Here is a 21,740-nt window from a genome sequence, read left to right on the forward strand (position 1 = left end):
GCATTATCGCTATGGTCCGCCCTACACATATTTACCTAGCAGCACTGTATCCCGAACATGTCGCTCCATCCGAGCTATCATTATCGTTTCCGCCACCAATAGCGCAACCGCTGAAAATGGACCGGTCGCAGTGGAAGCGCGTGGATGTCGTCGTGCCCGCTGGCCCGCTGGGACTCATCGTGAGCAAGGCCCCCTCAGGCGAGGGCCACGTGATCGTGGATGGCTTCCGCCCTGTGGGCGCGGGCGCGGCCGGCGCGCTGGAGCAGCAGGGCGAGGTGCGATCTCAGTCGCTGCTGCTGGGCGTCAATGCGCACGACTTCACGGACGCGGCGGCCGCCTGGAGCTTCGAGAAGATCCGCGAGATCCTCGTGAGCACCAGCGGTGCCGAGCGCGTCGTGCGCTTCCTCGTGCCCCCGCCGCCGCCGGCCGTGCAGTTCGGGGAGCTGGCGGTACACGACGCCGCGCGCCGCTTCGCCGACGACTACGCGCTGGGCCGAGAGCTCGGCTCGGGCACGTTCTCAGTGGTTAGGGAGGCCACGCACAAGACGACGGGCGAGCGCTTCGCCATCAAGTGCATCAAGCGCGCGCAGCTGTCGACCGACGACCTGCGCGCGCTCGTGGCCGAGGTGAAGATCCTGCGGGAGATGCAGCACCCGCACATTGTCAAACTCTACGACGTGTTCCAGGAGGAGAAGTACTTTTTCCTAGTGACCGAGTACATGCCTGGAGGGGAGCTCTTTGAAAGGATCGTCAAGAAGAACTTTTACTCGGAGAGAGAGGCCAGAGACCTCGTCAAGGTGCTACTGGAGACCATTGCCTTCTGTCATAACGCTGATGTGGTGCACAGAGATCTCAAGCCCGAGAACCTGCTGTTGAGCAGCGCCGAGGACGACGCTGACATCAAACTGGCCGACTTTGGGTTCGCCAAGAAATCGGCCATCCAGAACGGAGACGCAGGACTCGTCACGGCCTGTGGCACGCCCGGGTATGTGGCGCCCGAGATCTTGATGTCCAAGCCGTACGGGAAGGAGGTGGACATCTGGAGCATCGGCGTCATCACGTACATTTTGCTCTGCGGGTACCCGCCCTTCCACCACGACAACCAGGGCGTGCTCTTCCGACTCATCAAGGCCGGACGCTACGAGTTCGACTCGCCCTACTGGGACGACGTCTCGACGGAGGCCAAAGACCTCATCAACAAGATGCTCGTGCTCAAGCCTGCGGACCGCTGGTCGGCGCGGCAGCTGTTGGAGCACCCGTGGATCGCTGGAGACGCAGTCAAGGACGTGCAGCTCACCACGGCGTTGCAGGAGCTGCGCAAGTTTAACGCGCGTCGGAAATTCCGTGCTGCGGTTAGCACCGTCAAGGCCACGATTTCGCTCACGAAAGCGCTAACGCTCGGCAGCAGCCCGCGCAGCAACAAGGACAGCGGCGATGAAGGCGACAAGGACGCTCTGAGTGCACCTGCAGTTGCCGCGGCAAATGTTTCAGCTGTGCCGCCCCCAGCGCCCACAGCTACTCAGTAGATAGGACCCAGAGATCGTTTCACATTTTCGTGGAGAGCAGCACGTAGCAGGTAGCAGCTATGGACAGCTGCGATGTGCTAGAGCTCGCGCTGTTCTCGCGTGTGGGGCAGTCGAATACATACTACTTCAAGACTTGAAGACACAGTCCAACCGCCATTGCTGCGGTAAGAAAACAATGAGCAGGAAAATGAAAGTCACTTGGTCGCGATGAGAGTGTGCGTTTCACGGATGAACGTTGAAGTGGAGCTCCTGGAAATAGTGCGGATCGGACTGAGGACGAGACAAGGTAAGGTGCTGGTCATGTTCGAGGACAGCACGGTCTGAAAGTGGCGTGTGAAGCTATTGAGCTAGGTTCACCGGGAGCCTTTCAGCACTTCCAACCCATTTGCCTGTGGACTTTGCTTCTTCGATCTCATTGTGTGATTTTCCAGCTAGGTGGCAAGCGATCGAGGGTACAAGGCATTCGTCCTTACCATGTTGGCGTTGTTTTCGGCGGTCAAACCTGCAACTTCAGGCAATCAACACTTAATCTCGACGCCTGGCAGTCCGACCGGGGAATTCAAAGAGATGTCGAACGGTTTAGTCAAACCCTCCAGCATCGTTATTGCTGGCATGGACATCACGTCGTGGCCGGTTGTCGAGGTCAGCGTTCCTGCTGGTCCACTCGGAATTTTGCTCGACGGAAGCTGCACCGATGCAGCTTTGCTTGACGATTTTGCTCCCGTAGCTCGAGAAGGCACGCCTGGCGCCGTGGAAGCGAGTGGTAAGGTCCCTCATGGTAGCGTTCTAGTCGGAATGGACAAGTTCGACTTCGTGGAGCAACCGCGGAAAACTCTTGCTGAAGTCGGCGCCATTCTGCGAGAAGCTGCTCACCTCAAGCGTCAGCTACGATTTCGAGTGCCACCGCAGAACTACCAGAAGCCAGATCCAGCAGCTCATGAGAACGACAAGTCAAAGCTGTTAACGGGTGCACCAAGTAGCTCAGCGAGCGTTGTGGGGGGCAATGAGACTGGCAAACCTACTGGTGAATGGTCTAGCTGGATGAGGGGTGGTCTACGAGCTGCAACCACAATTGCTGCTCCAGCGTCTCGTGTAGCACCCCCAAAGCAACAGGTACCACCAGCTTCGCAGCCAACACAAGAGCCGACAGCGCCGTCACTAGCTGTGCCTCCAGCATTGAAGCCAACAGGTAAACCAGCTTCGTTTGTGCGCGTGACAGGCTTAGAGGACCGCACACTGAAAGCAGACAAACATCCATTTGTGCCAACCGCGCACGATAAGGTGGTGAGCATAGAGGTACCACCAGGTTCACTCGGTCTGCACCTTGACGGCAGCGTTGTAAATCGTGCTGTGGTGCTGGGCTTCATGTCGCTCGCCGATGGCTCTCGCGGCGCACTCGAACGAAGTGGCAGCTTGGCTTCTGGTGCTGAAATTGTGGAGATTAACGGAGAAGACGTCTCGCAGGAATCTCTAGCTGGAATTCGTGAGCGGTTGGGTCGTAGCAGTGGTGAACCGCGTCGCCTTAGCTTCCGACTGCCACCTCCGATCAAGCTGGTGGTTCCATTGGTGCCAGACGGTTCCTCGTCGGTAGCAAGTTCGTCAGTAGGCTCGCCACCACCAGCAAGTCGGCGGGTATCCACTGCCAGCATGCAGCGCATGAACCTTCTCGCGGCTTCCCAGCCCACGTACTCAGAGGACACGGAACTGCGCCGACGTCTCGAGCTGAAGTTGGTCATGAGCTTCGATCGCAAAGAGATCAAGTACAAAGAGTGCTGGTTTGCAGTTCATACCGAGTGGATGAATCGCTGGGCGCTTTTTGTGGGTAAAGGAGGTCCTGAGCCAGGTCTCATAACGAACCACGAGCTATTGGAGCCTGGGTATGCGTCTGGTGAAGACCCGAACCGGGCTGCTTTTGTTCGGCCAGGGCTTGCGATCACTAAGGACTTCCGCCTTGTGACTCCAATGGTCTGGAGTTTGCTCGTGGCTCTGCATGGAGCAGACAATGCTCCTCCGATTGCAAGGTTTGGACTAAACATCTACTCAGAAGCACCTGAAGATATTAACGAGATACTGCATGACGCCAAGCCTCAAGCTGTTGGTCTTGCAACCAGTCTTCGCGAGAAGTGCCAAGTCGAGAACAAGTGAACTACTCGCTATATAAACACCACCCCAGCAAAATCAATACTTTAAGTAAATACTTCGAAGTGCATTACAAGCGCTTTCGCGTTATCAATGTCTTGATCTTCTTCGCTCGCGCACCGATATAGTCGCCACGGGTGCAGGCTCCGAAAATGTCACGTAGGGACTGAAGTACTCCACCTGCCGGCGGATGAAAAGCAGTTGATCTGGACTTCCAGTGGCGAGTTCCACCAGTAACCGAGGAAACCAGCCCAGGATCGTCACTGTGCGCTGCACTGCAAGTATCGAGGTGAAGACGTCGAATCCCGCGCTGTTTACCACACGCACACTCCAAAGCAGGCGAGACGCAAAAACCTCACCGTTGCCGATAATAAGCTCTAAAGCACAACCTGCCGCAACGGAGAGTACGACAATGACTGCAGGTAGACCGAAATGCTTTCGAATGTTGACTTGGCACGCGAAAATCGGTGTGATCGCATCAAGTACCAGCAGACAATGAAACCAGAGCCACCATGCGACGACGGCGAGGCTGGACGAAGCTTGCCACTGCAGTAGATCCAAAAGACAGATTGCGAGCGCAGTACCTTGGAAAGTCGAAAAGAGCACATCGAAATTCCAGACGAGCAGTCGAAGCAGGTCTCGTTGGGCGACTGCGGCGCACACAGCCACGAACATGACAGAGGATAGAGCTGCTAGCACTGCAATCCCCGTTTTGAGCCCGTTAATCCGCTCGCTTTGGTAGTGCAGAAGCGTTATTATCCAGGAAATTGCGGTGGCGCCGATGCCTACTGCACCCACACAATACAGGGCTGTTAAAGTGTGTCGAGATGAAAATTTGTGAACAAGATGGCCGGGTAGTAGCGTGTTTCTTGCGTCTACGACATGCGCTTTGGCTGGAGCAAGCTGCAACTGCTGTACTCGAGACGATTTTGCTGAATTAAACAGCCCAGATCTTGCTTCAGTTGCACAGTTGTTGCTCAGAGTGTCCGATTCGGCGCCGCGTAGGCCAAGTCGTACCCGCGCCAGTATCAAAACGCAAGGAATAGTGTGTCGGCCCTGTGTTGGGCTTGGATTATTTTTCCGATCATGCTCGCGAATGCGTATGCGTCGCCGCTTTATGTAGGCCTTCTTGAACATGAAAATGGCAAGTGTTGACGCGGTGAAAACCACAATCTGGCGCGATGGGAATGGCATAGCCCCGATGTACAATGTTGGGAACTTGGAGTCAACCACCAGGCTGTAGGCGCAACATACGACGAGCGCTATCATGGTTGGCCCGCTTATCACAGTGGACTTGACCGCTGCGGGGAATGTCCTGAAGTTTGCATCAATGGCCACGACAGTCTGGAAATTAAACCACAACGTCAGGCACGTGAGCGCTCGTAAGTCTCCAAAGATCACCCCAAGTCCAAACCACGTGAGTGCATTCAGCATTGAGATGAACCAAAACTCGTTGTATCTCGGCAACAACGCAAGTACTTCGAGTGAGTAGAACGACGCGAAAAGCACGGGCGGCAGTGTCGAAACGACAAATATGAGCGGAACCCACGGTCTGATGATCGCGGCTGGCACAACTAGCAAGCCGGCAAATGACACCAAGCTCACTCGAAAGAGGGTTAAAAGGATAGGAGTGAAGCGGTGCATAGTACGCTCAAACCACTGATATGTTGATGCTGAGAGAAGTTTCGAGGCCGGTGTTCTGGAAATGTCGACGATTGGTAGTGTCTGTGCTAGCTTCAGTTCATATAGCCACTGCGTTTCGGTCGCAGCATCGCCTTCTGCTCGACCATTCTTGGTCTTCTCCGCCTTTCGTACGGTAGTGCTACCTTCCGCTACAGCATGGCTTGGATTACTGGCAGGAGGGAGGGGCATAATACGCATGCTTCGAGTAGGTTTTGTTGTCAAAATAGTTTTCAGTGATAACTTGTCGCTCGCGAAACCGCTTGGTCGGTCTTGTTTAGAGCTATGAAATCCGCCAGTTCGTAATGTGCCCTGATGCTCATGATGTAATATGGAGTAATAAAAAATAAATGTGACTAACCAGGAAGTACAGTATGTACTTCCTTGAGGCTCGATGCTCTCGATCCACATTTTATATTTTACAGCACGCCTACAATTCGGCTGTTAAATAGTTGGAACTGTATTTCACTCGTCGCACACTCTTACTTCACGATACCACCACGCGAAGCTGACACTGCGGACGGAATCGGTTCTTGGGGAACAAGACTAACTGATCTGGATCGTTTCCAGCACCACTGCTCGGCAAGTCTTGGTCTGGGTTGCTGCTCTCCTGGTAGCGATTCTGAAAACGTGAGGAACGGACTGGTATATTCGATTCTCCTACGGATGAAAATCAACTGATTTGAGTCACTCAGCGCGAGCTCGAAGAGGAGTCGGGCGTTCCACCCGATGATAGTCACAATGCGTTGCACAGCCATACCATCCGTGTATTCATGGTACGTTCCCAGCTTTGGTAAATTTAAAGTGAAAAGCAAACGAGACTTGAAAATGTTGTTGTCGCCCGTGACGATACACACGGCACAAGCTGCGGCAATGAACAGAATCAAGCTAACCACAGGGAGAGCAAGTTTACGAAGACACAACTGATGCGAAACGCTAGGCGTAAGCGCGTCAAGCACTAAAAGCCAAAGGAACCAAATCCACCAGGTCGCAACGGCCAAACTCGAAGAGACACGCCATTGTAGCTGATCCAGCAAACACAAAGCTAGCACTGTGGCTTGAGCAGTTGAAAACAAAACATCAAAATTCCACACAAGCAAACGCAGCAAATCTTTTTGTGCCAATGCTGCTGTAGTCAACACGAACATCATCGAGAGTGAGAATGCAATCGCAGCAGCCACCAATACGTGCTCACTGTGAAGAAGCAGTAAAGCCCAAGCAGCAGCTGTTGCAGCGAGGCCCGTGATAGCTACCGCATACAAGATGACTTGGACCCGAGGAGCATGAAACCTCTTAAGAAGACTTTCTGAGAGAAACACTCGTCTGCCATCAACAATGCGTGAGCCATAATAGCTAAGGCGCAATTGCTGTGTACTTGATGCCGTGGCAGCTTGATCCCTGATGAATTTCGTGAGCCGGAGTCGCTGCTTAGTCGTGGACGGTACCAAGCGCATTCGAGCTGACAAAACCACGCAAGAAATAATATGCCGATCGCCTCCAACGTTGCTGGCTACCCTGTTGTGAGCTCGGTAATGCCGACGTCGGGTCTTGATGTACGCCTTCTTGAACATAAAGAGAATTAGCGTCGATGCCGTGAAGATTACGATCTGGCGCCAATGCACCTTGACCGAACCGATTGATATCGAAGGTGACGCAGCATCAACAATTAGTCGGTACGAACAGCACACGACGAGAGCTAGCATTGAAGGCCCTGCCATCACAATGGACATCACTGTGGTTTGGTACGTTCGGTAGTTAGCATCGATCGAGATGACACTCTGTGAATTCAGCCAGAAGCTTACGCACACGACGGCACGAAAATCTCCGAAGACCTGGCCCACTCCAACCCAGTTGATAACATTGAGAATCGAGACAAACCAGTACTCGTAATTCCGTCGCAACAAATTCAAGATCTCCGACGAGAAAAACACCGTAAAGGACAATGGCGGAATCAACGAAATCGCGCCAAGAAGTGGAATCCACGGCCGAGTGATAGCCGCTGGCAGGAAGAGAATCGATCCAAACACGAGCACGTTGATCCGGTTGAGTCTCACGAGGAATGGGATCACTTTGTGCATCCATCTCACCACCCTTGGGTACCTCGTCGGCGACAGCATTTTCATCAACGGAGTTTTGGAGATATCGACAGCAGGCAACGGCTTTGACAACTGCAACTCGTACATCCACCCAACACTAGCGTCAACCTCATTGTTGCCTCGTGCTCTATCGTTAGCATGAACAGCTTCTACTCTGGGTCCTTGGAACGACACGTCCAGCACCCGCGCGATCAGCGTCGACTGGTTGGCAATCAATCGCTGGTTGCTGTTCCACCAGCCGCGCGACCAGGAACTCATCGTGAGGGGGTCCAGCCAGTATAAAGCCACCAACTCTGAGCTATAATAATGGCTTGTTGTGGCTATTTTCGCCTTTTTCCCACTTTATTTTGCCTGTTGAAGTTGAAGTTCGTGTATCCATTCACGAAATGATCATGGCAAATCCATGTGGCGTACACGTCGTTTCTATCATACACATGACAAGTGGGTTATAATTCTCGGCCTTCCCACAACAAAAATGAGCTCCTGGTTCTTGGACGTTGCGCCGCGGCTCCTGGAGGCGCGCAACCGGCGCGAGGTGGCAGCGTTCAGCGACCTGATCGCATCCCACCAGCAACTGCTGTTCCGCAGCGCTTTGGGGGCGAGCTCGGCGTCTCTGGGGGCGTCCGTGCGTCTCTCCGCGCCACAGGAACAAGACGACGACGCGGCGCAAAGATACTTAGGCGCAATCCAGCAACTGGAGCGGGAACTAGCCGATAAGAACGCGCAGTTGGCGAGCTACGCGGGCAAGCAGCTGGCGCTCGTGAGCGAGAGCAAGACGCTGCTGCAGGAGCGCGAGACGTGGACGCAGCAACTGCAGCTGGCGACCAAGCGCCTGGACGAGGAGACAGTGCTGGGCCTGGAGAAGGACAAGGCGCTGCAGGAGCTGGAGGAAGCGCTACTGCTGGCCAGAGACGAGCTGAATAGGCAGCGGAAGCTGCTGGAGCACAGTGAGGCAGAGACCGACAAGCTCCGAAGCAGGAACGCGGAGCTGGAGACGCAGGTAGCGGACAAGAGCGCTCTGCTGCACGAGTGGATCCAGGCCACGAGTGGGGACAGGGAAGGACAGCCTCCGTCGCCTGCTTTGTCGGCTGTGATGGCCACGCAGGAGGCGGCCGAGAACATGAGCCACTTGTTGCTGAGTGAAGAGGACGGGTTGGGATCGGAAGCCAAGTTGGTGACGCACGTGACGCACTCGATTCGAGCACACGCGACAGAAGTAAACTCGGTGTGTTTCAACACGTCGGGCAAGATTTTGTTCAGTGGCAGTAGCGATGGAACAGTGCGAGCGTGGGAAGCGGAGGCGGCGGCCTCTTCTCCGCCCAGGGCTCTGGGCGAGTACCGAGGCGTGGGCACGGCGCATCCGCTGCTGTGCGTGAGAGCGTCGGAGGACGGGGCGCTGGTTCTGGGCACGGGATGTGATCGCAAGTGCTTCGTGTGGAGAGTAGGGACTGGCCGCGTCATGCAGACGCTCACGGGGCATAAAGGAAAAGTGCTGGCGGCCGAGTTCTCTCCAGTGGTGCCGCATGAAGTGATCACGGGCTCTTCAGACCGCAGTCTGAGGGTGTGGGATGTTATGCGGGGAGTGCGCCTGCAGACAGTGAGCTGCGTGTCGAGCTGCAACGATATCGCTGCGCCGTCGGGTGCTGACGCTGGCTTCGTGCAGTTTGCGAGTGCTCACCAAGACGGCGCGGTTCGTTTCTGGGATACGAGGACGCGACGTTGTGTGCAGGAGCTGCGTGGTCTTCACACGGAGCAAGCGACCTCCGTGAGCTTCGGTGGCAACGAGTTGCTCACAAACTCTCGCGACCATTCTCTCCGGGTCATCGATCCCCGCACGTACGGCGTGCTGCGAGAACTGCGCCACAAGGACTACCAGTGTGGCTTCGACTGGGCTCAGGCCTCTCTCAGTCCGGACGGTCACTACGCTCTCGCGGGTGCCGCGTCCGGCGTGGTCTTCATCTGGAACACTCGCACCGGCAAGCTCGAGAAGCAGCTGAAACCTGGTCCCACGGGTCACCACGGCGCCGTGGCCTGCTGCGTGTGGCGTCCTGACGGCCAAGGCGTCGCGTCCTGCGACAAGAACGGCGTGGTCGTGCTCTGGGAGTGAGTCAAGTGTCATTTGTATTGTGCATTTGGTCTCTCAGCTTTTAGTCCTTGAGGTCGAAGGACGTGCCGCATCCACAGCCGCTCACTGCGTTGGGGTTGTTGACCACTGCGAAGGCGCTGCGGATGAGCTCCTGCTCAAAGTCCACGGTACTGCCGCGGATGAGCTCCAGCGACTCCTTGTCCACGACCACGCGGCCGCCGTGCTGCTCAAAGACCACGTCCTCGTCCACGTCGGGCGCCGCGTCCTTCTCGAACTCCAGCACGTACTTGAAGCCCGAGCATCCGCCGCCCTCCACCGCCACGCGCAGCATCATATTGGCCGCTTTCTGCCGATCCGCAGCCTCGATCAGTTTCTACAGGAGAACACAAGTGCACAAATAAGAAGACCATTTTTGGGAGTGCGAGGACTAGTACACGCACCTGAGCGGCCAGTGGCGTGATGGTGAGGTCTGGGACGCCCGTGTCGCGAGTCACTTGCACGCTGGAGACCCAGCGAGGCCGCAGCGCACGCTGCAGCGGTCGCGAGAGTGCCGACCGCAGGTTCATCATTTTGTCCAATTTTGTGATTGCGAAAATGGTCACCCATCATCCATGAGAGTAAATTACATAGAGATGTGTAAAAATACGATTTTGTGCTTGTGTAATATAGCAAAGTTTGGGCACTTCAACATCGAAATGGCTACACTTTTTATAGCGCAGCTACTCGAGATGCGCATCGGAGTGATGCCGCCGGCCAGCGTTGCGTCGGGGCAACTCAATAGTGACGAACAGACAAACGGTAGCCACCTGTACGAGCTGGAGCTGGCCCAGTCTCTTCCAACTTTCGACCTCACCAAAACGCTCGTGTCTAAACTGTTGCCGTCGAAGGCGCACGACCGACTTATACGCGCGATGCACCCGAAACTCAACGCGTTCCTGGTGTGGCTCTTCCGCGTGAGTTTGCTGTGTTTCGGTTGCCTCCTGTTCGTGCCCGTGAAGGCCATCACGTTTGCGGTACCGCTCATGGTCGCAGCGATTGTGTTGCCGCCGGCGATTTTTGTCGCCTTCTTCTCGCTCGACCTGCTGGTGCTGCTGGCCCACCACTACGAGTTCTGGTTCGTCACGGCGCTCAACACGCTCAACTGGGTGGGTCTTGGTGTCATTTTCGGGGACATTCGAGCGATATCGTGCTTTGGACTGTGGCTCAGCTCACAGAGCGTGGTGCTCATCGACTCCAACTACCGCACCTTTCCGACTGCAATCAAGTCCATCATCATCAGCGGGCCGTTCCTCATTTTGCTGGTCGTGTGCTGCTCGTACAGTCTGATCGCGGACGCCGATTTCCCGGTCATCAAAATCGGCAAATTGACACTGCAATCGCGTCAAGTCGTGGTCTTCACAGCCTCGACACTGTCGGTGTTTGTCGTCAAGAAAGCGTACACCAAGAATCGTCGTTTACGCCTTCGTCTGCGTGACCGAGAATCTGATCCCGACACGGCCCAAGGGCTGCACACTATCCCGTGCGTTGGACTGCATGCGAGACTTAAGCTAAGCCAACGCAAGGTAAGAAAAAGTTTGGGGCGAACGCAATTCAATGCGTCTACAATGAGGAGCGTCTTCGTGTCCGAAGCAAGTCCAACAACACTGACACTCGATGCAGCTGCGTTGAATACTGAAAAGCTGACGCTCGCTCCTTATGACCCGTTTGTTGTGGACGCAAGAAATGTGGTGCTGCCTGGGTATCTCCTGAAGTGGATGGAGGCTCCATACGCTCAATCGGCTGTGTATGTTACTGGAGTCGTGGGTCTCAGCTCGACAGCCATCGCTTGGATGGTGATCTTCTATCGCAACACAGAGAACGCGACGGACCAACTCAAGTTGGGTGTAGCAACCATAGCAGCCGGATGCTCACTAGTATTCGTGTTCTTGCTTTCCTCGCTGGCTCAGAGGGACTTATTACGCTTGGTCGTCTGGAACTTCGACGTGCTTTTCTCGACATTCCAAGGCACTGCGCTTGCTATATTACTGCTGGATCTACTGAAATGGCAAGCAGCACCTTGCCTCGCTGTTCTCGCATGGTGGCTCTGGTTTCACTGTCTCCTTGTGCTTGATGCACTAACGCCAAGTCTTACACGTCAGCTGCATATTCGAAAGCATTTCGGTCTACCGGCAGTTATTGTAGTGCTCTCCATTGCTACAGGTTGCGCTTTGGAGCTCATCATCGGCAGTGGAGATGTTTTTAAGTCTCGCTTGCTCTGGAGCGTCCGTGTAACAAGCATCACTGGTTTCGATCTGCACACGTCCATGTTGGCAATTCAGCGTACGATAACGATCGTTGGGTGGTTTCCACGGCTGCTGTTGGAACTCGCGACTGGGAGCCCAGACCAATTGCTTTTTATCCATCGACAAGTGGAGTACTTTAGCCCATACACTACTTTCTCTGACCCTGTACCCGGGACAGTTATGGCGGTGAAAGAGCGAACATGGTCGAAGCTGTGGTGGCGATGCCAGTCCAAAGTGTCTGCCCCAACTTCAGAAACGCAAGACGACCAGCTTGAAAGCACGATGGCGGATACGTTGGGTCGATAAGGAGCCTTGTTAGAGCTGCAAACTACTCGATCTTCCTGTAAATAAAGCAATGGCTTTCGAGGGTTGAGGCCATACCGCTACAGCGAAGCTGCGACTCGTTCTACACGGCCCAGTCCACTCCTTTTCATTAGAAGGCCGATCAAATACACCAGTTTGTTGCTCTTCACCTTCGCTGTACCGCTACAAACGGACTAGCGACCGGAACCAATCCACAATCCGTTGTCGTCGAACCAGATTGCATCCACCCTGACTCCGCATGCCTCACTCTCTTTTTAATATTCGTTCGCGAGTTCTCTTTTTGGTGCTGGCACGCAGTCCCATATAGCACGATTAGAACAAATGTACTGCGTCCAACTACACGTGCGTTGACTCATTCTGCGACTAAGCTGCGCCTCCAGCGCTAAAAAAGACTGGTTGACCTTTTTGCTGCTACATTCTTAGCATTAGCCGCTATCATCATTCCACCGCGAGCGTATATGCACTGTCCTGCATTGTGATAGTTGTGCGTCAAACATGCCAACGACACGGGTGGTTCCAATACCGCGACGACACACCACACCGGATGAGACGTCCATGGCACCAAGCCGACGGTCAGACAGCCGTGAACACGCTGCGTTCCTGTACAAATTCGAGGCGACTCGATCACTACCCGTGATCGATTTACGTCGCACATTGTCGCATCGGTGGCTGGGCCCGCAGCGGAATGTGCGATTCTTGTGGTGGATGAAGAAGTACTTCGAGCTGTTGCACCTCGGTCAGGTGCTCGGAACGCTTCTAACTCTGGCTGTGATAGCAACTCCGCGCGAGATCGGACAAGTGCTAGGACCGTTGGCTGCAGGGCTGTCATCGATGTCAGTCGTGAGCACGATGGTCACTGCAAATCTCGATGTACTCAGGCTGCTCACGCACCATTACGAGTTCTGGTTTTTCTCGGTTGTCAACCTCGTCACTTGGGCGCTGCTCGGCTTCTTTCTAGGCGACGTACTCCGAGTTGTCAGTTTACTTCCGCTCTGGCTCAATTTACAGCTCGCCATTTCCATGGATGCCAACTTCCGCACCTTCGTGGTAGCTGTGCGCAGCAACGCTTTAGTGTTGATAGCTTTGATGGTGATCGGGGCTCTCGTCTTCCTGCAAGTCATCGACGCAGACCACACTCGCGTTCACACGGAGATACCAGTGCCGTACGCCCAAGATGATGCCACGCTGTCGTTGCTAGGACTTTTCGAGAATGCATTGGCGACGCTCATTCCATTCATCATGCGTGTACTATACACAAAGCGGAAGCTGTTTGCTGCCCGCAGCGCTGGCTCAAAGCTTGTGCGTTGCCAACTGTACCGAACACAACTTGTGCTTCGTCCTGTGCGATACTCGCGAACTGCCAGTTTGGGTGTCGAGATCGGCAACAACAGAACCCACGTCTTGCACAAACAGCTAGGCATTTCGGCACCGGAGATGTCTGCTGCGAGTGGTAATGACACGGCACGGCATCACCAGCAAATTACACTCGTCGCGCTGCGGCTCAGCGCTATCGATACGCGAAATTTAGTCTTGTCTTCGTGGTCGTTGCAGAATTCAAAGCGAATAAGCATCTTCAGGCGCGTGGGAATCTACACCACTGGATCAGTTGGACTTGCGCTCACTGTGGTAACGTTGGTACTCCAACCAGGAGCCGGTAAGTCCTCGACGGCGCACGCGATCCCTGTCGTGGGGTTTCTGTTTACGATGGTCTTTTGCACCGTATTTGCCTGTGCAAGTCAGCGCGACATGCTACGCGCTCTACTTTTCCACAACTTTGGGTTCCTCTTCTCGATGGTGCACTGCTCGGTGGCAAGCTTGTGTGTGGCCGACATGTTGAGCTGGGACTATCGTTGCTGGGCGGTGGCCAGCACTTTCCTCTGGTTCGTGTGGGTACAGCTTCTAGACGCTGTCACGCCACCCGTTAGACGGATGCTCACGTTTTCCAACCTGCAGGTTGTTCCGGTTTTGCTGTTGCTGTGGGTACTAATGATCGCGGTTGCGCACGCCGCCGTTTTCCTTCCTATGGAGCGTACTGGCCTACGTGGACGCGATCTGCTGTACCTCCACGTTGGTCACAATGTCACTGTGCTCAACACGAAAAGCATATTGCTCAACCGCTTGTTCATCATGTTTTTCTGGATGCAACGCCACGCTTGGAACGTCTTCAAAGGCGCCTTTATGCGCTGCTGGCGATCGATTCGTCCGCCAATAGCCCCAGAAACACCAAGTGAAGGGGACGTCGATCCAGAGGAAGAGGAGTTGGCTGCAATGCGTGGCTCGCTCGAGTACTTTTGTCCGTTTGAGACCTTTCCCGGTATCAGACGCAGGATTAGCAGTCTGCGGGTGCTATCTAACGGTAGCTCCGTGAACAGCCTTCGCAGAAACTCATTGACGGGACGTCACCGTGTTCGGCGAATCAGCTCGGCAATTCTTTTGTCCGGGGTGGTGGCTAGCAGCCCGGAGCAGCGGCGGCAAACCCGACGAGGGGCATTTGCCCAACGCTCTGGCACCTCACACAGCGAGAACGATAACCACACGAGTCCTCCTGCTTGCGAACAACCAAAACAAGTCCTCGATTTCATTCCTGGCACGATCCCTGACGAGTGATGCGGTGGTCGAAGGTGAGGCAAAACTGCATAACATACCTTGGCATTCCAAACGCTATAGGTCAAATCAGTCTAAGCGGATCTGTTAGTACTGCTTTTCTCCTCTTGCTCGGATGACGGTGCTTCTACCGCTGTTTTACGGAGGCGGGCGATGAAGAGACCACTCGTATTTTGTGAGGGCGTGAAGCGTAGGGTACCCGGTAGCTTTCCTTCCTGCACACGTTGCATACAAGTCCATGTTAGCCAGCTTTCAACAGACAAACGGAAACAGGAGAAAGCTGCTACTGTACCTGGCAGGGCACGTCATCGCCACAGGCAATCGTGTCAAGCTTGGCGCGTGGCTCGTCCTGAAGAAAGCTTGATACGATATCTTCGTTCTGCTTCACGGAGAGACTGCAAGTGCTATAGATCATGGTGCCTCCAGGCCGCAGCAGGCTGAATCCGTTCCGGATGAGTCCATGCTGCAGGTTCAAGATACGTCCAACCTCACTGTCGCTCAAGTGGTCACGCACATAGTCCTCCCACTTGGCAGCAGTGTCAAGTCGCTGGAGATGACGGATCGATCCGTCGTGCGTGCACTCGGCGTCCACCAGCACCTTGTCATACAGAGCAGAGTCCACAGCCAGCAGCTTCTGGCGCTTGGCATCACGCGCACGAGCGCTTTTGTTTTTGCGCTTTCGCAAGCGGTCACGCGGTGCTCGCGACGCGATTTCCTGCGTGTCCAGCAGCACGTCCATCCCGTCGACATGTGCGCACTCGGTCTTGGGTCCGATGTTGAAGGTCCTTCCGTCGGCGTGGAAGAGTCTGCACCTCCATGCGCGCGCGTCTTTCGCTTCACTCTCGCGTCGGAAGAGCTGGTACTTGTGCACCAATTGGCGACACGCACCCAGTCTTGGTCGCGAAAAATCCACGCCCGTGACGCTACCTCGGAGCTGCAACAAGTCAGCGATCATGGTCAGCTTGGCCCCTGGAGCGCAGCACAAGTCGAGCACGTGCTCTCCCGGTCGAACGTCCAGCAGCGACACGGCAAAACCTGACGAGATGTCGATGCCGTAGAGTTGTCCGTCTCGATAGAGATCCACTCGAGCCAATGGGGCGGCCACCGGCAGCGAGTAGAAGCCTGGAAGCCACGGAACTGCTTGAGGGGACACCTCTGTGGCCCCTTGAACATCATTTCCTGCCGCTTCTCGTGCCAAGTTGGCAGCTATTGACTGCAGCACCAGGTCGGCAGCATCGTCTTTAGTGGTACCAGCTACTTGCTTGAGTCTGGAGACGTTTAACCACGCAGAAACAATTGAAAAATGAGTTTCAGATGTCACGAGTGATACACAACTTTCAAGCCTCCGATCTCCATACCGGAAGAAGCGCAGCGACTCGCCATTGATCGACGGGTTCAACAGGTCCTTCGTGTCCACCTGGTGCTGCTCCAGGAAGCGCAGGAATCCCGAGGCCTTCCACACGCTGCGGTCATCCCAGGACGTCGTCGACGCCATCGCCGCCAGTGGAGGCTGTAGCCATGTACCGGCAAAACGGTACCTTTTGGGCTTGCAGATGTTGGAATGGGGTGAAAACTGACGCAAGATGAAGGAGGACCATGACATCCGCCCTCTAACTCTCAACACGCAGATTAGCGGCTGCTGACATCTGCAAAAGGATCTGGAGCACCTTGCACCTCCACAAGTGGAATCTTCCCGAGACGAGCACCACTAGATCAGCTATGACGGACGCACCGAAGGAGGCCAAGAAGCTCTGGGGCGGGCGCTTCCGCGGCAACGTGGACCCGGTCATGAACAAGTTCAACGAGTCGCTGTCCGTGGACCAGCGCATGTGGCGCGTGGATCTGGACGGCAGCCAGGCGTACGCGCGCGCGCTGGAGAAGAGCGGCGTCCTGTCGACGGCCGAGGCCGACGCTATCGTGGACGGCCTGGAGAAGGTGGGCGCTGAGTGGGCGGCCGGCGCCTTCGAACCCAAGGACGGCGACGAAGACATCCACACGGCCAACGAGCGCCGCCTCACGGAGCTCATCGGCCCCGTGGGCGGCAAGCTGCACACGGGTCGCAGCCGCAACGACCAGGTGGCCACCGACGTGCGGCTTTACCTCAAGCGGACGATCGTTGGCCTGCAGGACGGCCTCAAGGAGCTCATCGGCACGGCCAACCAGCTGGCCGAGCACAATATCGAGCTGCTCATGCCCGGCTTCACGCACCTGCAGCCAGCGCAACCGCTCCGCTTCTCACACTGGGTGCTGAGCCACGGCGCCACGCTGCTGCGGGACGCCGACCGCCTGGCCGACCTCACCAAGCGTGTGGACGTCATGCCGCTGGGCAACGGCGCGCTGGCCGGCAACTCGTTCGGCCTGGACCGCGAGGCACTGGCCCAATCGCTGGGCTTCGCGCGCGTCACGCCCAACAGTCTCGACGGCGTGTGCGACCGCGACTTCATCGCCGAGTTCCTCTTCTGGGCCTCCATGCTCATGGTGCACCTGTCGCAGATGTCCGAGGACCTCATCATCTACAACACGCTCAAGTTCGTGACCATGGCCGACGCCTACAGCACGGGCAGCTCCCTCATGCCCCAGAAGAAGAACCCGGACGCGCTCGAGCTGCTGCGCGGCAAGAGTGGCACGGTCATTGGCCGTCTCAGCGGCTTCCTCGTCACGCTCAAGGGCCTCCCGCGCTCGTACAACAAGGACCTGCAGGAGGACAAGACGGCGCTCTTCGACGTCGTGGACACGATCCAGGACTGCCTGCAGATCGCCACGGGCGTGCTGGCCACCATGACCCCGCACGGTGACAAGATGCGCAGCTTCCTCGTCACCGAGATGTTGGCCACGGACCTGGCCGAGTACCTCGTGCGCAAGGGCGTCCCCTTCCGTGAGACCCACCACGTGGCCGGCGCCGCCGTGCGCCTCGCCGAGGACAAGAACAAGTCGCTCAACGCGCTCACGTTCGACGAGCTGTTGACGCTGCACCCCAAGTTCGAGCAGGACGTCATGGACGTCTGGGACTTTGACGTGAGCGTCGAGCGCAAGAACGTCACGGGCGGCACCAGCAAGAGCGCCGTGCAGAAGCAGATCGAAGACATCAAGGCGTGGCTCGCCTAGATCGACCGGTCTTTGCTGCTGTGAGCTTCAACTTTCCCATTCTCGCAGATACATGTCGGCTCCATCAGCCGCATCTTTATAATCTAATGAAGAGGATCCGTTCAACCAACCTTGTACCTGTCCTCCCGGCAATGCAGTCAATTGACCTGGTGGCAATATCAGACCCAATGGTGCTCACTATATTCTGTCTTCTCTCTTCTAGTCTGTGGTAACAGCCTCCATCTCCAGCTTAGTGGCCCCTGCACAAGCAACAATTATACAATTAGTGACACCGAACGCAGATAACCACGAGCTAATAGCACGCACGATTTCTTGCGGCGCAGGATGAAGTCGATCATGGAGCCCACGCGGCGGTTGGCACGGCGGATGTTCTGCTCCTCGGCTTTGCGTTTGCGCTTCTGCCACTTTTTCTCATGAAAGCGTTTGAGCGCCAGCGTCTTGAGCGTGCCGTCCTCTGCCAGGATCGTCTGCATGCGACTTGCCACGCGGTTGGCGTCCTGTCCATCGTGCACCTTGGCCCACAGCGAGCGCTGCTGCGTGTGAGTCGCCAGCGAGGCGGCCGGGCGACGGGCGGCGGAGCGCAACAAAGCCGACATCATGATCGACTCGGGAAAATGAGCTCTTGGAAAAAGTGTGGCTCCTAGCAGGTGTACCGGGAAGTCAATCAGGTGACTTACCGGGAAGTCAGCTGATTGATTTCCCCTAAGGTGGTACACATATGATATACTCATTTCGACACGCCGACAACGAGGTTTAGTATCGGGGAGAGAAACATGGCTGACCAAGTGGCGGACGTGCCCGAGGCGAGCCTGCGCAACCTGGTGGCGCAGCAGTCGCTGCAGTGGATCTTCGTGGGCGGCAAGGGCGGCGTGGGCAAGACCACCACGTCTTGCTGCCTGGCCATCCAGCTGGCGGCCCAGCGCGAGAAGGTGCTCATCGTGTCCACGGACCCCGCGCACAACCTCAGGTATCTATGAATCGCCCTACGCTGTCCCACCTTGCTCTACTTTTTCTTTAATTATGTTGATGTATCCATTGCCCAGTGATGCGTTCGGCCAGAAGTTCACACGGGAGCCGACGCCCGTGAACGGGTTCTCCAACCTGGCGGTCATGGAGATCGACCCCAACGTAGACGTACGACGCTTGTGTTTCACTCTCCACCCTACCTTGCTCTACTAATTTGATGTTACTGCTACTGTGAAGCTGGAGGAGATGAACGCGGACGGTGTGCAAGATAACTCGGGCATGGCCTCGTTCATGAAGGACCTGACCAACTCCATCCCCGGCATCGACGAGGCCATGAGCTTCGCCGAGCTCATGAAGCAGGTGCAGAACATGGACTACTCTGTTATCGTGTTCGACACGGCCCCGACGGGCCACACGCTGCGGCTGCTGAGCTTTCCCACGGCGCTGGACAAGGCCTTCGACAAGATCCTGTCGCTCAAGAACCAGTTCTCGGGTATGTTCTCGCAAGTGTCGGCGCTGCTGGGTGGCGCGCTGCCGTCGCAGGAGATGCTGCTGGGCAAGCTGGAGCAGACGCGCGAGGTCATCCAGAAGGTGAACGCGCAGTTCAAGGACCCGGAGCGCACCACCTTCGTGTGCGTGTGCATCCCCGAGTTCCTGTCGCTCTACGAGACGGAGCGTCTCGTGCAGGAGCTCACCAAGTACGAGATCGACGTACACAACGTGGTGGTGAACCAGGTGCTGTACCCGGAGGAGGGCTCGTCGTGCAAGAGCTGCAACGCCCGCCAGAAGATGCAGCAGAAGTATATCGACCAGATCTACGACTTGTACGAGGACTTCCACGTCGTGGAGATGCCGCTGCTGACGGAGGAGGTGCGTGGCGTACCGTCGCTCACGGCCTTCTCGGAAAACCTGCTGGCACCGTATGAGCCCAACCAGTAACGAGTTAGCACGCACAAATCATGAGAGTAGAGCTGAACGAGTCTACAGTAGATCTCCTACTCGGTGTTGTTTCTGCTTGATATTTGTATGAACGTACTCTTCCAGCGTTCGATAACTCCAAACTGCATCTTAGTTGCTGACGGCGCATGGCTCAGCACAGTGCTGATCTACAGATTCATCATCAAGGACTGGTAGATAAAGTTGCGGCAGGGGCAAGGTGCTACAGTTTGACAAAATATTCCTGCGTCTTGCAGCTACAAGCAAGACAATGTGGACAGCCCGCGAGGTGTTGGCAATGGAAGCAAGTAAACGCAGGTCTCCAACTACACACGCCTGCTGGAGCAGTGAGAGGCGGCTATGGTATCCGCTTGCAGCGCGAGATGGAGCACAATATTGCGGAGATACAACTTGAATCGGAGCGCTATAGTAAGCGAGAGGAGCTCACAACAGAGGGATGGGAGTGCAAGTAAGAAAACAAGTTGGGAGACAGGTGATATCTCGAGAAGCAGCAGTTAAGAAAGCAGAAGGAGTCTATTCGTCGCTACTGTCACTATAATCTGCCACCAAGTTCGCTACGGGTGCGGCGGCCGCCTTTGTCTTGCCCTTCTTCTTCTTCTTCGCTGCCACAGCGCTCTTTTTCTTGATCGTCACCGCCAATTTGAGTGGTGGCGTCGCTGTAGTGTCTGGTTTGGTGTCATCCGCCAGCGTCGTCGCAGGCTTGGCCTCTTCCCTACCCTCAGCCACCGGCCGCTTGAGTTTCTGCCTCAGCTCGAACACGCGATGCGCCTCGAGCCTGTCGTCCTCCAGCTGCTTGTCCCGCTGCTCCTGGCTGAGCTGGCCCACGTCTGCGTGCTGCTGCAGCAGCTTGTCCGTGTCCACCCTGGCGTGGCGCTGGTTGATGGCCTTGATCTCGTCCAGCGCGTCCAGAATGTCCATCTCCCGCTTGGAGTCGAGCGTGCGGTTCTCGAGCGCCTTCATGGCGTCGCCCTTCTCCTCCTGGGTGCGCTGGGCCACGGCGGCCTCCTGCTCGCCCTCCGTCTCCCTCCAGGGCTCAAAGTTGCGCTGGCAGCCGTGCTCGGCCACGTAGTCGCCGCGCTTGGGGTCCGTCTTGAACGTGATCTCGGCCGAGCACGTGATGCACTTGATGTAGAAGCGGAAGATGCGGATGCCGTGGTAGGTCTCCTCCAGCACCTCCTCCTTGCGCGAGTTGAATTTCTTGCCCCGGTACATGTACTCGCCGCACGTGGCACACTGGATGGAGAAGGGCAACATCATGCGCACCTGCACCTGCTCATTCTTGGGCTTCTTGCGCCGCGGCACGAGCGACGGGTCGAAGTCCGGCGGGAAGTACTTGTTCAGCACCTTGCGCTCGCCCATGACGGATTTGTGCTATTGGTATTTTGGTCCCGGTTGAGTCATTTTGATCCGGATGATTGCACAAATCACAAATCTCGATGAAATCGCATGAGTGCCGGTGGTGCAAATGCGTTTCTGGCCACTGCGGCAAGGCCAGTTCGGGCGAGGAGGGATCGAGTGGCGAGGAGCGCTTACTTGCTTGGTGCTTGGTGCCGGAGCATTTATGTGTTTTGCTGCAGGTTCGGACCAGAACGGACGCGGCCCGAAGGCGTGGCCTGCGCCAGTGAGCGGCGGGCGCGCTACGACAAGCGACCGAGGCACGCTGCGAATGAGCCTTGATCCGGTGCGAAGTATGCGTGGGCAGCGATATCGTGCGAATTACATGTACGAGGCTCATTCGCTCTTGATGGATGAGCGGGGCTCATTGAAGCTGCTTGGACGAGTAAGGCAGCTCCAATTGAGCTGCTCGCTTGCCATGTGATTGCTCTCGGTCTTCTTCACGGTAATGCCGAGTCGGCATTACAGGTGTAAAGTCTGCGGTCGGGCGTCTCGTAGAACTCGGGCGAGGGTTTAGCTTGAGGCTCTTGATGTTGCATACCCACAACCTTGTCCTGCCGCAGCATTAGCTTTGCACCCG

General features: G+C 56.1%; 11 protein-coding genes across 11 annotated transcripts; 7 read left to right on the forward strand and 4 right to left on the reverse strand.

The window, feature by feature from the left end:
• Window positions 1–116: 116 nt before the first annotated feature.
• On the forward strand, window positions 117–1,526 carry KRP23_9399 (Calcium/calmodulin-dependent protein kinase type II; the record flags this gene model as incomplete). The annotated part of the gene is made up of 1 exon (XM_067894949.1): window positions 117–1,526. The coding sequence occupies one exon, from the start codon at window positions 117–119 to the stop codon at window positions 1,524–1,526; it is 1,410 nt and encodes a 469-aa protein (XP_067742577.1).
• Window positions 1,527–2,093: 567 nt separating this feature from the next.
• On the forward strand, window positions 2,094–3,671 carry KRP23_9400 (uncharacterized protein; the record flags this gene model as incomplete). The annotated part of the gene is made up of 1 exon (XM_067894951.1): window positions 2,094–3,671. One exon carries the CDS (start codon window positions 2,094–2,096, stop codon window positions 3,669–3,671), a length of 1,578 nt encoding a protein of 525 aa, XP_067742578.1.
• A 4,245-nt stretch (window positions 3,672–7,916) lies between these two features.
• KRP23_9401 (Protein tipD) lies at window positions 7,917–9,548 on the forward strand (the record flags this gene model as incomplete). The annotated part of the gene is made up of 1 exon (XM_067894952.1): window positions 7,917–9,548. One exon carries the CDS (start codon window positions 7,917–7,919, stop codon window positions 9,546–9,548), a length of 1,632 nt encoding a protein of 543 aa, XP_067742579.1.
• Window positions 9,549–9,588: 40 nt separating this feature from the next.
• Window positions 9,589–10,096, reverse strand: KRP23_9402 (Iron-sulfur cluster assembly 2-like protein, mitochondrial; the record flags this gene model as incomplete). The annotated part of the gene is made up of 2 exons (XM_067894953.1): window positions 9,589–9,900; window positions 9,968–10,096. The coding sequence occupies 2 exons, from the start codon at window positions 10,094–10,096 to the stop codon at window positions 9,589–9,591; spliced, it is 441 nt and encodes a 146-aa protein (XP_067742580.1).
• Window positions 10,097–10,222: 126 nt separating this feature from the next.
• On the forward strand, window positions 10,223–11,567 carry KRP23_9403 (uncharacterized protein; the record flags this gene model as incomplete). Its single annotated transcript, XM_067894954.1, has 2 exons — window positions 10,223–11,403; window positions 11,474–11,567. 2 exons carry the CDS (start codon window positions 10,223–10,225, stop codon window positions 11,565–11,567), a joined length of 1,275 nt encoding a protein of 424 aa, XP_067742581.1.
• Window positions 11,568–12,688: 1,121 nt separating this feature from the next.
• On the forward strand, window positions 12,689–14,740 carry KRP23_9404 (uncharacterized protein; the record flags this gene model as incomplete). Its single annotated transcript, XM_067894955.1, has 1 exon — window positions 12,689–14,740. The coding sequence occupies one exon, from the start codon at window positions 12,689–12,691 to the stop codon at window positions 14,738–14,740; it is 2,052 nt and encodes a 683-aa protein (XP_067742582.1).
• A 71-nt stretch (window positions 14,741–14,811) lies between these two features.
• Window positions 14,812–16,232, reverse strand: KRP23_9405 (Ribosomal RNA small subunit methyltransferase F; the record flags this gene model as incomplete). The annotated part of the gene is made up of 3 exons (XM_067894956.1): window positions 14,812–14,952; window positions 15,030–16,005; window positions 16,096–16,232. 3 exons carry the CDS (start codon window positions 16,230–16,232, stop codon window positions 14,812–14,814), a joined length of 1,254 nt encoding a protein of 417 aa, XP_067742583.1.
• A 224-nt stretch (window positions 16,233–16,456) lies between these two features.
• KRP23_9406 (Argininosuccinate lyase) lies at window positions 16,457–17,842 on the forward strand (the record flags this gene model as incomplete). Its single annotated transcript, XM_067894957.1, has 1 exon — window positions 16,457–17,842. One exon carries the CDS (start codon window positions 16,457–16,459, stop codon window positions 17,840–17,842), a length of 1,386 nt encoding a protein of 461 aa, XP_067742584.1.
• A 229-nt stretch (window positions 17,843–18,071) lies between these two features.
• KRP23_9407 (uncharacterized protein) lies at window positions 18,072–18,441 on the reverse strand (the record flags this gene model as incomplete). Its single annotated transcript, XM_067894958.1, has 2 exons — window positions 18,072–18,081; window positions 18,149–18,441. 2 exons carry the CDS (start codon window positions 18,439–18,441, stop codon window positions 18,072–18,074), a joined length of 303 nt encoding a protein of 100 aa, XP_067742585.1.
• Window positions 18,442–18,615: 174 nt separating this feature from the next.
• On the forward strand, window positions 18,616–19,747 carry KRP23_9408 (ATPase GET3; the record flags this gene model as incomplete). Its single annotated transcript, XM_067894959.1, has 3 exons — window positions 18,616–18,809; window positions 18,886–18,976; window positions 19,046–19,747. 3 exons carry the CDS (start codon window positions 18,616–18,618, stop codon window positions 19,745–19,747), a joined length of 987 nt encoding a protein of 328 aa, XP_067742586.1.
• Window positions 19,748–20,278: 531 nt separating this feature from the next.
• Window positions 20,279–21,124, reverse strand: KRP23_9409 (Splicing factor YJU2; the record flags this gene model as incomplete). Its single annotated transcript, XM_067894960.1, has 1 exon — window positions 20,279–21,124. The coding sequence occupies one exon, from the start codon at window positions 21,122–21,124 to the stop codon at window positions 20,279–20,281; it is 846 nt and encodes a 281-aa protein (XP_067742587.1).
• Window positions 21,125–21,740: the final 616 nt, after the last annotated feature.

This window comes from Phytophthora ramorum, assembly GCF_020800215.1.
Source record: "Phytophthora ramorum isolate Pr-102 chromosome Unknown Phyram_PR-102_s0008, whole genome shotgun sequence".
Taxonomy (NCBI): Eukaryota; Oomycota; class Peronosporomycetes; order Peronosporales; family Peronosporaceae; genus Phytophthora; species Phytophthora ramorum.